An 18,635-nucleotide genomic window follows, 5' to 3' on the forward strand; every position below is an offset into this window, starting at 1 on the left:
TGGAATTGAAAAGCAGTGCAAATGGGGACAAATCACGACATAACTGGGCTACTCACCTAATTCCTTCCAGACCCAGGAATTACAGGTCCCATAATCTCTAGACTCATGTGTCACAGAGTTAAGAGAATAATGTGGGATCATCATACTATGGTGCAAAGATAATCTGTAAATAGAAAAGATTTCAGCATCTATTTTTTGCTTGCACTAAAAATGCTATACCCTGTCTTAATCACTTCATGTCATAATTTTTTATAAATTTGCGCTGGCTTTCTTTAAGAATTACAAACAAAGCTTCATAAAAGACAAGCAACATGGATAATTTTCATGTCTTGTGAAAATAAATGTTGTGTTTGTCATTTAACAAAGAAAGAACTTGCATTTCTAAAGCACCTTTCACAACTTTTGAAAACACTTCAAAGTCAATTAATTGCCTTTGAAGTGTGGCCACTGTTGTAAAGTTGGGAAACTGTCAGAATATAATGGATAATGGACTGCAATGCTTAACAGCTATTGCGTATGAAACTTGCTGGCAGTAATGTCTCTGCATTGTAATAATGAAAGGTTTTTAAATTACTTTACAGACAAGCTAACAACACTTCTGAATGACTTATGCTGAGAACTCAGTTTGATGCATTTAATTGCTTTTCAGTGCTACTGTAGCAACCCTAGTCCAGATCAATCAGAGTATTGTTATGGCATCAGAATATTGAAGACTGCCATCTTTGCCTAATCATGTAGTACTTTTAATTGCTTTATTTGTACCTTTTGCCAGAGTGGGAATAGAGCCATGACTTCTATCTTTCTGGATCATCATCTGAGCCCATCTATAATAAACTACGATGATGAAAATGGAAAGACAAGTGTGCACATAGCAGCAGCAGCTGGATACAGTGATATCATCTATGATCTGGCAAGAATTCCAGAATGCAACCTGCAACCACTTGATGTGGACGACAGGTACTACATCCATGTCTACTCCAGAGTGATGCAATATCTTCCGTTCCTGTTATGTATTTAATTTTTTGAAAAAGAAACATTACATTTTACCAGTACAACAATTATTTAATATATACTTGTGACCAACGAGCTCCACTATCCTGGAGTTCTTACGAGCATATTAATATTGTCCCCATTGTCACCACCTACTGGTTATCTAGGTTCAACTAGGACTTAAAGTAACCTGTAATATAAAATGTTTGATAAATAACAATATGCATGTGCTGAATACACACTAATAAAAGCCTCTTCTAAGTAGAAGTGAAAATGTTAAGCTCATTGTATCTGTGTCAGCTCTCAGCAACAGCAACTCAGCCAGTCCCACTTTCCCCATAGCTTTGCAAATGTTTTCTCTTCAGATAATTATCCAATTTCCTTTTGAAAGCCACAATTGAACTGCCTCCACCACACACTCAGCCAGTGCATTCCAGATCCTAGCCACTCACTACATAAAAAAAAAATTCTCATTGTGATCTCTGGTTTTTGCTAATCATATAAATCAGTGTCTTCCAGTTTTCGATCCGGTTTCCACCAATGGGAGCACTTTCTCCCTATCTACTCTGTCCAGACTCCTCGTGTTCTTGAGCATTTCTAACAAGTTTCCTCTCAACATTACCTTCTCTAAGGAGAACAGTCCCAGCTTTGCCAATCAATCCACGTAACTGAAGTCTCTCTCCTGAAACTTTTCTAGTGTATCTTTTCTGCACCCTCTCCAATGTCTTCACATCCTTCTTGAAGTGCCCAGAACTGAACACAATATTCCACTTAAGTCCAAACCAGTGTTTTATAAAGATTCATCATAACCCACTTGCTGATTTACTCTGTCTTTATTTATAATCCCATATGGGGATCTTATAGGCTCTATTAGCCATTTTCTCAACTTGCTCTGCCACCTTTAATGATTTGTGCACATTTACACCTAAGTCCCTCTGCTCCTGCACTTCTGTTAAAATTGCACTCTTTATATTATATTGCTTTCCCCAATTCTCCTGTCAAAATGTATCACTTCATTCTTCTCTGCATTAAATTTCATCTGCCATGTATCTGCTTATTCTGCCAGCCTGTCTATGTATCTTTTCTGCACCATCTCCAATGCCTTCACATTCTTCCTGAAGTGCCCAGAACTGAACACAATACTCCAATTAAGTCCAAACCAGTCCAAGTCCATATCCAGGAGGATATCACTATCCTCCTCCCAGTTCACAATAACCCAAGCTTTGAGTCATCTGTAAATTTTGAAATTTTTCTCTGCATGCTCAAATCTAGATCATTAATATAGATAATAAAAGCAGTAGTCCAAATACCAACCCCTGGGAACTCCACTACATACCGTCCCGCAGACCAAAAAACAACCATTCACCACTACTTTCTGTTTCCTGCAACTCAGCCAAGTCCATATCTATGCTGCCAATGTCTCTTTTATTCCATGGGCTTCAACTTTGCTGGCAAGCATGTTATGTAGCACTTTATCAAATCCTTTTGTAAGTCCATATACACCACCTCAATAGCCTGCTCCTGAGCTTGGCCAAGTTAGCCATTAACAGGTCCAGGCAGCAGGCAATTGAGGGGGTCGTCCCACCCGACTGTTTGGCCCTCTTCCGTGGCTATGTTCGTGGCTGGGTGTCCCTGGAGAGGGAGCACGTGGTGTCTGCCAGCACCATCAAGGCCTTCCATGCCCAGTGGGCACTGCGGGGTCTGAGATGCTTTATTGACCATCTTAATCACATTTTGATTTGAGGTTTGTAACTTTCCTTTAAACTTTGTCTTTGGTTTTACAGCTGACCTAACTTAGGGGCTGTATTTACTTTATCCTTCATTTTGTTAATTTAATTTACTTGTTTGACTCTGAAAGAGTTACACCATCTCAATTGCATTACTCTCATTAACCCCATCTGTTACCTCATCAAAAAACTCAATCAAATTAGTTAAACACAATTTGCTTTTAACAATCTGCTCTTAACAAATCCATGCAGGCTTTCTTTAATTATACAAGTGTTACAACCAGGTGAGAAGGGGTGAACTGGCTCCCATCTATTCAACCTCCTCGGTTAGTTACAACAGATCGGCATGTATTTAACTAATTAAGCTGTGAGCAATAAGGAGTCAATCAAACAAGGTTTTCTTGAATTAAGGAATAATTCCACTAAACCTGAGAAGATTAATAAAAACGTGACGTCAAGCATTTGACCTTATGCAGTCATTTGGACACACACACACATATAAGAAATAAAGGGAAAAATAAAACATACCTGGAAAAACTCAGCAGGTCTGGCAGCATTGGCGGAGAAGAGTACAGTTAATGTTTCGAGTCCTCATGACCCTTCAACAGAACTAAGTAAAAATAGGAGAGGGGTGAAATAAATAATAAGATAATAATAAATAAAATAAAAAATAATAAGAAGAAATAAAGTGAGCTAGAGTCAAATAAAAAATGGTAAAAGAATATATGGTTAAGTGTCCTTTGATTGTCTTTGAGGTAGATTTTAAATGCTGTGGTTGATTTAGTTTAGCTGGTTCTTAGATGTGGTCAGATGTAGAAGATGTTGCAGTTATTACCAGATCTCGGTTTGCTGGTAGGTTTCTGGTAGAGTTGGCTTCCTGAATGGGGCATCACACTTATTCCAAAAGGGAGAGAGGGAGAGCCAGCAGCCTTCAGTCTATTTCCTCTGCTGAAGACTTTCTTGACACTAACTGTGTCACATGCAATTTCTGTCAAATGGCTGGGCAGCCTTGCCTTGAAACAGGAATATAGGGACATAGGGGCAGGAGTAGGATATTCATCCCCTCGGGCATGCTCCACAATTTAACTAGATCATGGCTAATCTTTTACCTCAATGCCATCTTCCTGCATTATCCCCATATCCTTTGATGTCATTGGTAACTAGAAATCTATCAACCTCTGCTTTTAGCACACTCAATGATTGAGCCTCCACAGTCCTCTGAGGTAGAGAATTCCAAAGATTCACCACCCTCTGACTGAAGAAATTCCTCCTCATCTCGGTCCTAAATGTCCCACCTTTTATTCTGAGATGGTGTCCTCTGGTTCTAGACCCCGAACCAGGGGAAACATCCTTCCTGCATCTAATCTTCCAAAATTCCTCAGATTCTGGAAGGATGCCAATGGATTGGAAAATACCTAATGTAACACCTTTATTCAAGAAAGAAGGAAGGCAGAAAGCAGGAAACTTCAGGACAGTTAGCCTAACATTTGTCATAAGGAAATTGCTAGAATCCATTATATGGCCATAGCAGGGTACTTAGAAAATCATAATTTGCTCAGGCAGGGTCAAAATGGGTTTGTGAAAGGGAAATCATACTTAACTAATTTATTAGAGTTTTTTTGAAGAAGTAACAAGCAAGGTGGATAAAGGGGAACCTGTAGATGTAGTTGGATTTCCAGGAGGCAGTTGATAAGGTGTCACATCAAAGGTTACTACGCAAAATAAGATTATGGCCTGCATTTTTCCTATGGCGGGCAGGCTAGGCAGGAGCAGGCGGACTGTGTGCCGCCATTTTACATGGGCAGGCCAATTTAGGCCCACCCAGCATAATTCACGGCTGATAGCAGTGCTACCTGTACGGGCAGGGGTAGGAGGGAGAGTCGGGGCCTGCGCTCTTTCACGCATGCGCGCAAAAGAGCACAGCAATCTCCCTGAGGCAGCTCTGTGCCTCAGGGAGATTAAATGGTTATGAAAATTAATAAAGGATGGATTTAAAAATGTATTCAAACATGTCTGCTCAAGTGACAGTGTCATCTACCTTCATTCAGGTAGAGTGCCCTTAACTTTGTATTTTTAAACAATATTCCACATTCTAAGCCTAGTTGATCCTTGCCTTCATTTCATCTGTGACAGTGTCTCATGAGTTGGGACATGTTTGTCAAGGTGGGAAAATTTTTTAATTTGTTTTTTAAAAGCTTCAGGAAACCTCATCTCGCCCATGGATGAGGTTTCCTGAAAAACATGAAGGCAGCTTGGGCTTTTCGCCTGCCCGTCAACCTTCCTAAATACTTTAATTGGTTTCTTAATCGCCTTAATAGGCCTTTGACATTTCAGCAGGCACATAGCCGACTCCGGCGCACACCTGCCAAACAAAATATCGCGATGGCTTGCGATGACGTTAGGACACACGCCCAACGTCATCGCGCATCATTTTACGCATCGGCGTGTGGGCCCACCCCCGCACGCCAACCGGAAGGTTCAGCCCTACATGACATTAGGACCAGTTCTGGGGCAGGTGTGTTCTGTACAAGATGGACAGGTTGCACCTTAGCAGGATTGGGACTAATATCCTCACAGGGAGATTTGCTAGTGTTGTTGGGGTGGGTTTAAACTAGCTTGTCGGGGAGGAAACCTGAGGCGTAGCTCAAATTGGACAGAAGTAAAGCTGGTAACAGGAAGTAGAAAAGTAGCAAGCAAAATTAGAAGGCAGACGAAATGAAGGCAAGGATCAACTAGGCTTAGAATGCGGAATAATGTTTAAAAAGACAAAGTTAGGGGCATTCTACCTGAATGAAGGTAGATGATTTAAAGACACAAATAGAGGTAAATAGGTATGATCTAATTGCCATTACAGAAACATGGCTACAGGGTGACCAAGACTGGGAAATGGATATTCAAGGATGTTCGGCATTTTGGAAGGACAGGCAAAAAGGAAGAGAGGGCGGTGTTGCACTGATAACAAGGGATGGAATTAGTACATTAGTAAGGGAGGATCTCAGATCAGAAGAAAAATAGAATCTGTTTAGTTGGGGCTAAGAAACAGAAAGGGGTAGCAAACATTGGTTGTTTTAAGGCCACCAAATAATGTGGGGCCTGGTATTAATCAGGACACTAGAGAAGCATGTAGCATGGGCAATGCAGTAATCATGGGTGACTTCAATCTACATAAAGACTGGGTAAATTTAATGAGCACTTCTTCTTATCGTGTCCATGAACAGTCTATACATGGCCCAGCCAGAACTGGACACATTTTTGCGCCTTGTTGTTGAATTCAGCAAGATCTGCAACAGTGCAGGGTTCCTCTAGCGATCGACATCGCAGAAGATGTTGCATAGTCTGTGGCTCAGTACCACATTCACAAGTTGTCGGGCAGGTTGTATATCCCCATTTGCTTAGTGACACCTTTGAACGACCTACACTAGTCCTAAGTCTGTTAAGGCACTTCCAGGTTGCCCAGTTGCAATTAGCTCCTGGGGGAAGGCTTTCATCCGATAGAATTTCTATCGCTGGGGTTTGTTCGAGACTGGCGAGCCGGTCTTTCCACAAGGCAATGCGGGCTTCAGATGGGGTTGATTGTAATGGAACAACACTGTTCATGAAGCTCTTCCTTGACTTTAGGCGGCTGGGTGTAGGTGTATGACCATGTAGAGGGTGTCTCTCATCTGATGTTTGACGGAGTCGCTCTTTCTTGCTGGCTACCGTTCTTCTTATATCGGGGGAGCGATGCCAGGATATATAGGTTGTTGGTGTTTGTTGGTTTTAAACAACCTGTGATAAGTCGGCAGCTTGCATTCTGAATGGCATTCATCTTCTTAGCATGAGTAGATTTTTCCCATGCAGGGCAGGCATATTCGGCAGTGGAATAGCAAAGAGCAAGTGCACTGGTTCGCAATGTTTTTGATCTTGCTCCCCATTTTGTGTTAGTGAGCTTATTCAGGATGTTTTTTCGTGTGCTCACTTTTGCCTTTGTTTTTTCGATGTGGTTCTTGAAGGTGAGGCATCTGTCAAGGGTGACTCCTAAGTAGATAGGGTGCTCGCCATATGTCAGTGTTGCTCCACACCAGGTTACTTTAAGCTGGCGTTTGGCTTCATGGTTTCTGAGGTGGAATGCACAAACTTACACAAAATGAGCACTAATGCTATGGAAAATGAGTTTCTGGACTGTGTTAGGGATGGTTTTCTAAAGATTATGTTGAGGAATTGATTAGAGAACAGGCTATTTTAATTTGGTATTATGTAACAAGAAAGGGCTAATTAATAATCTTGTTGTAAAGAACCTTTAGAAATGAGTGACCATAATATGATGGAATTACACATTCTGTTTGAAAGTGAGGTGGTTTAATCTGAAGCCAGAGTGTTAAATTTGAACAAAGGAAATTATGGAAGTATGAGGGGCAAATTGGCTGAGATAAATTGGGAAAATACATTAAAAGGTATGACGGTACACAGACAATGGATAGTCTTTGAAGAATTATTACATAGTTTACAGCAACTATACATTCTTTCAATGCACAAAAAACCCAAAAAAGGTCACTCATCATGGCTGATAAAGGAAGTTAAGGATTGTATAAGATTAAAAGAAAAGGCCTATAAAGTTGCCAGACATAGTAGTGAATCTGAGGACTCGGAGCATTTTAGAATATAGCAAATGAGGACCAAGAAACTGATAAAGAAGGAGGGAATAGAATATGAATGTAAACTAGTAAAAAGCTTAAAAACGGACTGTAAAAGCTTCTATAAGTATGTAAAAGGAGTTGTTTGGCTAAGGCAAATAGCAGAGAAGCTAAATGATTACTTTGAGTCTGTCTTAGAGTACGTAGGGAGAAACTGTTCCCACTCGTCAAGGCATTGAGAATGAGAGGGCTCAGGTTTAAAGTGATTTGCAAAAGAAGCAAATGTGATATGAGAAAAACTTTTTGACACAGCAAGTGGTTCGAGTCTGGAATGCACTGCTTCGAAGTATGGTGAGGCAGGTTCAATTGAGGCATTTAAGAGGACAATAGATGATTATTTGAATAGAAACAATGCGCAAGGGTACGGGGAAAAGGCATGAGATTGGCACGACGTCATGATGCTAATTTGGAGAGCTGGTGTAGTCAAAATGGGCTGAATGGCCTCCTTCTGCGCTGTAACAATTCTGTGATTTCTGTCTTCACTGAGGAAGATATAAGAAATCTCCCAGAATTAGAGATCTAAGGGACTAAGGAGAATGAGGAATTGGTGTAAATTAGTATTAGTATTAGTATAAGAAGGTTGTATTTGAGAAATTAATGAGACTGAAGGCTGATAAGTCCCAAGCACCTGATATTCTACATCCCAGAGTGTTGAAAGAGGTAGCTATGGAGGTAGTGGATGCATTGGTGATTATCTTCTAAAATTCTATAGATTCTGGAGCAGTTCTTGTAGCTTGGAAGGTAGCAAATCTCACCCCACTATTTAAAAGGAGAGGGAGAGAGAAAACGGGGAACTACAGACCTGTTAGCCTTACATCAGTAGCCAAGCGCTCAATGGCCTCAACCAGCTAGGCCATTAGCTCAAGCTCCAACAATGCCTCAGATGAGAACCCTGAGGACACCACAGTAGAAGACCCATCACAGCGCTCAACCACACCCTCCACCAGTGCAGAGACACACACCTCAGTAGGACCTAGTTCTAGAGCAGCCTCGGGGTCCCAATCTGGTGAGCACAGCACACAATCTAGTCCAAAGCAGGCAGAGTCAGGGACATCTGAGGTATCTGGCACTCAGAGGACTGCTGGGGGCCAGGGTTCTGCTGAGTCCTCGTCAGATGATGACTCTCCAGATTCGATCCTAAATCAATTGGTGGAGCTGTAGCAACAATTGCGGGAACATCAGGAAGGGATGCCAGCTGCATTCCTCAGATTGCAACAAATGATGGAGGAGTCTGTCCACATTTAGTCTGAAGTGATAGCGTCGGCATGCCAACACATCGAGGTCAACAGGATGACGGCCGCCATGGAGACCTGCACTCCATCACTGTAGACATTGGTGGCATCCATCAGTGGCCATGCAAGAGGGGGGGAGGGGCACCTTGATCTCACTCCAGCCACCCCTTCTCCTCAAGGAGTCATCCAGGGGCCCTCGGGCACCCATAGGGAGGAGGACCAGCAGATGGACACCCCAGGGCCATCCACCCAGGTGACTCCAGGAGTGTCCGACCAATCCCAAACCCTTCTTCCTGTGACCCCATTACCTCCAGCTCCACAGGCTGGGGAGGGTGCACCGGCCCCACAGCAGGACATCCAAAGCAGGCCGGAGCCCTCCAAATCCTGGCCCTCCAGGGGATGCCTGCCAAAGTCATCACAGACAACAGGGCATAGCAGTGAGCAGGCTGTCTCTACCTCTGCCGTGGATGTCAGAGATGGACCCAGACATAGCAGTCAGGTTAGAAAGTTAGAAAATTTTAGGAGTGCAACAATGGCACAGGTGTTCACAACATACATATAATGTTCACAAATGTAAATAGAATCGTACCCATTTCACATCTCCTCTTGTGTATGCCTCCTTTTTTATGGTGAGCTTTTTTGCTGTGTTGTGGTGTGATACCATGGTGCCTCCCCCCACTTATCATAGATGTCATTATTATGGGCCACTCGTCTATGTAGTGTGCTTCCATATCACCACAATGTGTGGCCTTTTTCAGATCATTCTCAACATCAGTGATGCTTTGTCCTTAATGTTAAGTGTGCTTGTGGAAGGAAGCTCGTTCAGTTGCTTTGCAGGGTCATGTCATGTTTGAGGTAGAGGTGCGCTCCTATCTCATCTGCATTCTTGAAAGGTGATGGTGTAGTGTACAAGGAGAGATGTGTTAATGCTTGGAGAAGGGTCATATATCGTGCAACTCCATGTGCTCTCTGTCATCAGGCAGGGTTTTCATGCTATGAGCCCATACTTAGAGCTCGTGCGCACTCCTGTCTGTCAACCACATTTCCGACTTTCTGAGTGTATATCTGTTATGCTCACCAATAAGTGGGTGCACCTTGCCACCTCAAGGTGCTGAAGCTGTGCCCCTCTCAGCCACCTTTTTGCCCTGACATTCAAATCTTGAGTGTTTCTCAACCTGTAATTATCTGAATTGCAGCCACAAGGCTTTCGTCACAATGTTGGGATACAGCCGAGACGTGTGATGCCAATTTAAAATGGTGATTTTTGGCAGACAACACAGCCTTTGAGCATGTTCTGGAAATGCACATCATAGCTTTAGACAGTATTGAAGGGAACAATGGGATAGGAGTGAGGATGTACTGAAGCTGAAGGCTGCTCTTTATTAGCAACAACTCATCACCTCATGGTGACTGAGCATTTTGGAGTTTGCAAGGGCCAGTGTTAGCCATGAGGGCACAACATGTGTCATAAAGAGGAGGCATATTAATGTCTGCAAGTGGTTCAACATCGTCATCTTCAGGTGGTCCACATGCATAGTAAGGTGAGGATAAAAGCGGGCCAACATTCCTAACTGAGAGTGCATGTGATACAGAAGAAGGTGACATAGAAGGTTGAGTTACCTCTGTTTATATGCAGTCCTGCAGAACATCCTCAGCTATCTAGGCCCAAGTGTCACCTATCAGTTTCACCATCAAGGTTACACAGAATGCGTTGTCCTGGTGCTGGAGATGGATCTCCTCGAGGAATGTTGCCAGATTGAAGGCATACAGCTATGAGCCTGCTGAGGATAATGGAACAGCCCCTGGCTCTTGTAGGTTGCCATTATGACTGGGATGCTGGAGAGACGCTTGAAGAGGCAGCACCTTCTGATATCTGATGCCGGGGCTCCCTCCTCCAGATAGCGCCTCATCTCAGCAAGGTCGCATGTCCCCAAGGCTTCATCTTCCTTCAAAGGATCAGGACAATGTGAGCCTGATGTGTAACTATTCACTCTCATATTGAAGTACATGGTTGAAATGAGAGGAATAGCAATGCTGGTGTTAATGTTGGCCCATGATGGAGGGCACTTGTCCTTTTTTTTATTCATTTATGGGATGTGGGCTTCGCTGGCTAGGCCAGCATTTATTGTCCATCCCTAATTGCCCCTGAGAAGGCGGTGGACAGCTGCCTTCTTGAACCGCTGCAGTCCAAGAGGGTACTCACTGCAATTCATCATCCCCCTTCTGTAATCTGATGGCTATGTGGGCTGCACAACTCCCTCATCTGGTCTACACTATGGCCTTTTCCCCTGCAGCCTCAGCCCCCTCAAACTTAATGCCCTCATTCCCTTGATGTCCTCGTCGGAGGAGACGTGCAGCTCCTCCATGTCAGCATCTAGCAAGTTCTTCTTTGCAGTGCTAGGTTGTACAGTGTGCAGCAAGCCATGATGATCCTTGAGACCCTCTGGGAAGTGTACTGGAGAGTTCTGTCAGATCTGTCAAGGCATTGGAATCGCATTTTAAGATGCCTTTGGTCTGCTCCACCAAGGCTCGGGTAGCAACATGAACATTGCTGTACCTTTGCTCTGCAGGATTCCGTGGCTGCCACATGGGCATCAAGAGCCTTTGAGGGTACCCTTGTTAATAAGGAGCCAACTCTGATTCCTGTGTGGTTCCTTGAAGATGTCCAAGATCTGCAGTCTACTCAAGATGCATGAGTTATGGACGCAACTGGTGCAAACCTGCATGATAAATTTCTTATGGTCGTAGATCAGCTGTATATTGAGCAAGTGGAAGCCTTTCCTGTTTATGTATTGAAGTGTCTGTTGCCAAGAAGCTTTTATAGGCACATGAATGCAGTTGATGGCACCCTATACCTGTGGGAATCTGGAAATTGTTGCAAAGCACACTGCTCTGACATCCTAGCTTGCTTGATCTCTGTTAAAGTTGTCAGAATTGTGGGCCTTGGCAAAAAGGGTGTCTGTCACCTCGAGTATGCATTCGTGAGTGGACACTTGAGAGGTCCCACAGAGGTCCTCAGTGGAGCCCTGGAAGGAGTCACTCGTGTAGAAGTTCAGTGCAGTGGTTTCACAGCCAGTGGCAAAGGATGCCCTCCCAGTCCCCGTGGCGCTAATTCCTGGAGAATGTGGCAAATTTGAGTTACCAGATCCCAGGACATGCGGAGGCAGTGGCGACACTGTCTCTCACTCATTTGCTGATAAGACATACGAGTTCTGTACTCCCTCTAACTTGAGAGGCACCTACACATGACACCTCTGTGAGCCTCATCCTCTGCGTCTGGAGGGGCTCCTGCTGCCCCTTGGTCTTGAGGGTTTAGTTCTTCCCTTTGGTGAGACTGGTGCCTCCATCGGAAGTTCAGTTTCCCTCCCGCCAAGAACCTCTCAATCCTCCCCCTTATTCCTTGATCCCACTGTGATTGTGGGGATATCCCTTTGTTACCACCAGAACATGATGAGGTAGATATGCCTGTGCCCCATGTGGCTCTCACCCCCTCCCATTTTGAGGACACTTACACAGTCTGACATATATCCCCCTCTTCTGACACCCTCAAATACCCCCAAATAACTTTTCCCCATCTAAAGGCTGCAGATGCCTCCCTGACTGAGTGTGCCATCTGCAGGCCAGTATGATACCAGAAATATCCTGGACCAACGAGCATGATGTTACGCCAATGCCCTGCGCACAACATACTGAGCACACCAGAGATTTCCTGCTCCTGCCCGCCATGACGCCCGCCACGGGTGGGAGCGGAAAATCCTGCCCATTATATAAATGCAAGTCATTCAGTCAATCTTTCCCTTTCTATTTCTCCTTCTCGCCCTCTTTGTTTTGCTTTCTTTCTTATTCTTTCTTTTTCTCTTTCTCTCTTTATTTTACTCTAACTCTACCTAACACCTCATTATTTCTTATTTTAGTACTACCTGACTTTCCCACTTTTTTCTGCACCTCGATTTTCTTCACTTTTGGAAGCCAACAGTGATGCCTTTAGCAAATGAACTTCAACAAATTAATCAAAACCCTAAATTGAATGGAACTGCAAGGAGATTGACACTGATTGTCAAACACAAAGCATTATGGGTAATAAAGTTTTCCTTTGTTAAGATTTCTGTGAAGCAGAATATGTAAAATGGAGTGTCCAATAATTGCTGTATGTTGTATTCAAGGTCATGTTTTTGCAGTCAATAGTCTGGTCCCTGAAGCATAGGTCCTGATTTTAGCTTGAGTCAGCTGGCAGATATTGGCAGAGAGTTAGTTAAAATGAGGGGAACATCTTATCCCCTTTGGTCCTGCTGCCTTCCTTAAAGGTTCAAATATTAACCTGCTGCTTTGAGCAGGAAAGGATGATATTCACAGGAAGATAGAGGGAACCTGTTTAGATTGAGGTCCAATGATGTCTTTGGGACCTGATCTGCTACTTTAGTTAGAGGCCTAAATGAGGGAGCAGTGGCCATTTCCCCGTCACACCAAACCTTCCAAGAATTGAATCACGGACCAGAAGAGGCTCAGGTAAGGAAATTTGTCATCTTTATTTAAGTTTTGCTTGCGGGTCAGGAGGTGCTGGAGTGTTCCTCCAGAGCTCACCTCGTGCTTGCCTCACCTCTACTCCAAATTGTCTCACCCTGGCACCCCTCCTGACCACCCCTTTTTAACACTTATCTGACTACTGTGGACTGGTGCTGCGGTCCCTGGCTGCTCCATTGTGACTGGGATCTTCCATTCCTACAATCAACCAGGTAGTGTTTTAACCCAGATTCAGTCAGAATGAGTCTTGGCAATTAAAATTGGCTGGCCCTCCACATCCCTAAATTCACCACTCATTTTGAGGTTCACATGCAACATACCAAAATACATGAAATCTGCAGTACTGCATCTGCAGTATTTTGCTTTTATTGTACCAAAATACCTGCTCTTCGTAAAATTCATCAGCATGCTGTCAGTCTTGGCCCAGTGGTAGGACCCTTGTCTCTGAATCAGAAGGTTGTGGGTTCAAGATCCAATTCAGAGACCTGGGGCAGGATTTTACCATGGGCTTCAGGACCCAAACATTGGGGTGAAATGGGGGTTCCAAGCCCACACTTGTCAGCAGCGGGACTGGCTCTGTAATTTTCCTAGAGGTAGCCTGCTAACTGTATGCCTCTAGGCTCACCATCCAATTAACTGCTTCCCAATATTTTCACAGTACCCCTGACCCCCCTACTTCCCTCTCTGCCAGCCCAAGGATAGGAAAATCATACTCTTGAACATGAATCTAGGCTGATACTTCTACAAAATTAAGTCCACTGTCAGGGACCATTAATAGCCCCCTCCCACATGGATGGTTGCCAGCTTCATGGAGGCAGCCTTCCTGTGGCAATCAAGGGAAAAATTGGAGCCAGAGGCTCTATCACCCAAAGAGGGGGCCATGGGCATGAAAGGTAGTACCTGGGACTTCAATAATTTTCCTGGAGGGATTTCTCCTCCGATCAGCCATCCTCGGCCATCCAGAATTTTAAATGATATGTACATCTCCAAGGTCTTCGAACTGCCTCAGCAGTGCCCACCCGTCCCAGTAGGGCTGCTGAGGCTTTAGGACTGCCAGCTTTCTATTTGGGCTGGCAGCATCAGGAGCCCACCTGCCATCCTTTATTTATAGCAAGCCTGGAAATGATCAATTAGGTGGCTGCGTCCAGTAAAATCACCCATCTAGGACCATTGCCAGTGAAATTGGTCTTGGGACCCCCCATTTGGTCCCGACATCAGAGTTCTGAAGCCCACCATGCAATTCAGCCCTTCAGTACTGAAGGATATCATACCCAGGAGATGCCATCTTTTGGATTCCTGGTCTTACATTTCTACCCTGAACTTTTAAAGCAATTTAAAAATGAGGTACCACATATAATTTGCATTGCCACACACGTCAACTGAACAAATGTCTTCCAGTTTTAAGTCCAGACACCATGAGTCTCCACCAGTTTCCTGGCAAGTGACTCAAATTTCCATTTGTTCCTCGTAACCAGGAACTGATTTATTTCTCACTTTAATTTTTCCAGGGAATGTTCCCCCTTTAACTTTTCTACTGTATCTCAAACAGAAGTATGTGTTCACAACAAGTCATTGCTGTACAATGTGCTAAATAGCAATAAAATATTTACTAGTTCTGTTCAAATGTAACACTTGTTGCCTTTATCAATGTGTTTTATTATTTTCCCTAGGACACCACTTCATTGGGCTGCTGCTGCAGGGAAAGCAGATTGTGTGCAATCTTTGATACAGCTGGGGGTGGACAGCAGTCCAAGGGACATCAATGAAAATACTCCTCTGACATATGCAATGTACTGTGGGCACACAGCATGTATCAAGCTGTTCTCACAAGAAAATAGGTAGGTTGCACATAAACCTTTCAATTATTTGTAAGAAAAGAATGCTGGATAAATATAACACTGATGTAGAGGTTATAGTGCAACTTGTGTTCAAACACATGCTTTCATACTTTCCTGTGCTTTATCAAGTCCAGGGATTTTAGTGCTGGTTAATTGAGTAAGTTTATAAAGTGCTTTCATAGAACCATAGAACACTACAGCACAGAAAACAGGCCATTCGGCCCTTCTAGTCTGTGCCGAAATATTATTCCGCTAGTCCCATTGACCTGCACCTAGTCCATAACCCTCCAGACCTCTCCCATCCATGTATCTATCTAACTTATTGTTAAAACTTAAGAGTGAGTCCGCATTTACCACGTCAGATGGTAGCTCGTTCCACACTCTCACCACTCTCTGAGTGAAGAAGTTCCCCCTAATGTTCCCCCTAAACCTTTCCCCTTTCACCCTAAAGCCATGTCCTCTCGTGTTTATTTCTCCTTCAGTGCATAATGTTAGCATCAAATACTCGCTGCTCAATTTACCACTCTACCTTACCAATGGGACTTAGCCTGTTTCCCACATAAGCTACTTAGTGCGGTGCAAATTAGTGTAGATGGTTTTGTCCTGTGAATTTCATCTGCAGAGAACTGGATTGAGCCTTTCTTGACCACAGAAGACATCTATAAGTTGTCCTCAAAGGTAGTACTTACGAAAAAACTTGTGCATTTTTAAGAGTCTGCTAACAAAAATTAAGGAAAATAAACTTATTTTAAAGCACAATCAATACACTAGGAACAAATTAAACAGCATTAGAGATGACATGTTCCTCCCACTTCCATTCATGTACTTTTGAATGTCTGAATTACAATCCTATCCACTGAAGAATACAGAACATTGATTGAAGGATGTTGTGATCTTTCAGATGAAACATTAAACTAATGCTCTTTTGTTCAGAATCCCAGCCCACTATTTAACAAAAAGCACAGGAATACGTTCGATATTCTGGATGACATTCTTCCCTCAACCAACGCCACCAAAAAATAGCATAACTGGACAGAGATGCAGATGACCCTAAAAGGAAAGGTTGTCAAAGCTGAATTTGTAGCATAGAATCATAGACCAAAATCTTTGGGTCAGCGTGCAGGGGTGGGCCCTGCTCGCCAATGCGTAAAATGACGCACGGTGATGTCGGGCGTGTGTCCTGACGTCACAGTGCGTCATTCCGATCTTCAGTTCGGCGGGTGCACACCAGAGTTGGCTGCACACCGGCCGAACTGTCAAAGACCTATTAAGGCCATTTAAAAACTAATTAAAACAATTAACAGAGCTGCCCGTCCAACTTTAAGGTTGGCGGGCAGGCGAAGAGCCCAGGCGGCCTTCACATTTATCGTGAAACCTCATCCACGGGCGGAATGAGGTCACATGACGGATTTATATATCAAATAAATTTTGTTATTAAAATTTATTGGCACCTCCCACTTCATGTGACACTATTACATGAAGGGACATGTCTGAAATTTTTTTTTTTATCTTTTAAATTTTTCATAATGAAATTAAACTCCCTGAGGCAGCTCCGTGCCTCAGGGAAATTTCTGCGCTCTTTTGTGCACATGCACGAAATAGCGCAGACCCCAACTCAGCCTCCTCCACCTGCCCGCACAAGTAGCGCCCAGTGTTTCCGAGTGCACGTCACGTTGGGTGGGCCTTCATTGGCCTGCCTATGTAAAATGGCAGCACACAGCCGATCGCGGGTGTCAATTGGCTGCGTGCCCGCTCCCTCTCAGCACCCGCCAATGGGGAGAAAATTCTTCCCATAGAATAGTTACTGGACAGAAGGGGACCATTTGGCTCATTGCATCCATGTTGGCTCTCTGTGGGAACATTTCATTTAGTGTCATTCGCCTGCCTTTTCTCCATAGTCCTGAGCATTTTTCCTTTTCAGAAAATGATTCAATTCCCTTAGGGATGCCTCGATTGAACCTGCCTCTATTGCCCTCTCAGGCACAGTATTCCAGATCCTAACCTTGCTGCGTAAAAATGTTTTTCTTCATGTCACCATTGCTTCTATTGCCAATTATCATAAATCTATGCCCCCTGGTTCTCGATCTTTCCACCAATGGAACAAGTTCTCCCTATCTACTCTATCTAGACTCCTCATGATTTTAAAAACTCTATCAAGTCTCCTCTCAACCTTCTCTTCTCAAGTAGAGCAGTGGGGAGGCAGTGGCATAGTGGTATTGTCAAGGACTGGTATTCGAATCCTACCACGTACAGCAACAGTAACACTTGACTTGAACACAGCATCAGCCAAAATTACTGTTGTACCTATATTAAATGGAAGTGCTGTGAAACAATAGGAATAAAACAACTCAAAAACTCTACTATACACCACGCTTCCATGCTGGAAATCTGAGTTCAAATTCCAGCTTCAATTAACAATCAAGCTATGTGTCAGCATGCCAGTTCTCAGCTCGGACACCAGACCATACCTCAAAATTGCATAGTTCCTCATCTTATCAAGAGGAGTGAATTGACATGAGATCAATAGACTGAAAATGGTCATGGCAGATTTCTTCAGCCCAAACTGAAAAATAACAGTGCAGAGAAAGGTAGGCTGTATAGATTGGGTATATAAAAAGATTTTTTTTCTTAAATGGCATTTGGCAATGTCTATAAATAAGGAATGTAAAGTGAAGAATTTACTTTTATGAAGAAAAATGTACAGCTCAGAATATTTACAAAAAACTGGCAATTAAAATAAGGAACTGGTGACAGTTAAGAAAACTATAAATTATAATTGGTGTCTTCAATCCATGGAATAACCTATAAAATACTTGTCAAATGATAAATTGCTGTAAACCTATAAAAATCTATTGTTACTTTATGTTTTAAATATTAACCACTTGTGAAAAACTCGATAACATGTTTACAAATTCGAGAAAGTTTGATTTAATTTTATTTTTATTGAACACAGACCTGACTCTGTGAGACAGCAACCTTTTCAAAACAGCAAGAAGAAAGAGGGGCGCTTCAGTGTATTGAACCAGATATTCTCCTGTAAAAAGAAAAAGGATGAGAAAAAGAGCACGTGGAGAGTTAAAAACAAGGAAAGATACCTAAGAGATGAAACTTCCGAAGTCGATGACATTATAACAATCTTTGATTGCATCATGGATCCCAACAATAGTGACGTCCTGGAAGAATGGACTGAGGAGAGCAGGCTGAGAAAAACAACTGCAGAGCTAGCAAATCAGAAATGGCAGTCATCAGACAAAAAACAAAAAGTATATAAAAGTCTTCCCCCAATACGGACACAGAGCCTCACCCCATTAACTCTTAGCAATCCTCTGTTTTTAAATTCTCCTTGCACAGTTCAAAGCACAGACAATAAGTCAAGCACACACCACTTTGCGCACAGGTCTCAAAAAAGCCGCAGTGAACATGACTTGTTTGAGAACAGGACCAGCTCTCAACAACTTTTGGATAGTCCGTGGACCAAAGACACCAATCACGTTTTGTCCTATAAAGCATGGACTGCTCCTGCTTCATCAAAGCTATTGGAGGTTTTTCTGCAAGAAAGAGCCAAACACATGGAACTCTCACAACATCCTCAACTGCCCTGCTTACACAACTACCCGCAAGGTAACTTCTAAAATGTTATATTGATATACCTCT

General features: G+C 43.2%; 1 protein-coding gene across 1 annotated transcript in view; it reads left to right on the forward strand.

Moving 5' to 3' along the window:
* ankrd55 (ankyrin repeat domain 55) overlaps positions 1-18,635 on the forward strand; it is a 147,162-nt gene that overhangs the window by 49,531 nt on the left and 78,996 nt on the right. The window contains exons 7-9 of the mRNA XM_041183205.1: positions 773-957; positions 14,814-14,981; positions 17,950-18,602. Coding sequence (XP_041039139.1) covers positions 773-957; positions 14,814-14,981; positions 17,950-18,602 — 1,006 coding nt within the window. The remainder of the gene's footprint in view (positions 1-772; positions 958-14,813; positions 14,982-17,949; positions 18,603-18,635) is intronic.

The sequence above is a fragment of the Carcharodon carcharias genome, chromosome 1, assembly GCF_017639515.1.
Source record: "Carcharodon carcharias isolate sCarCar2 chromosome 1, sCarCar2.pri, whole genome shotgun sequence".
NCBI classification, from domain to species: domain Eukaryota; kingdom Metazoa; phylum Chordata; class Chondrichthyes; order Lamniformes; family Lamnidae; genus Carcharodon; species Carcharodon carcharias.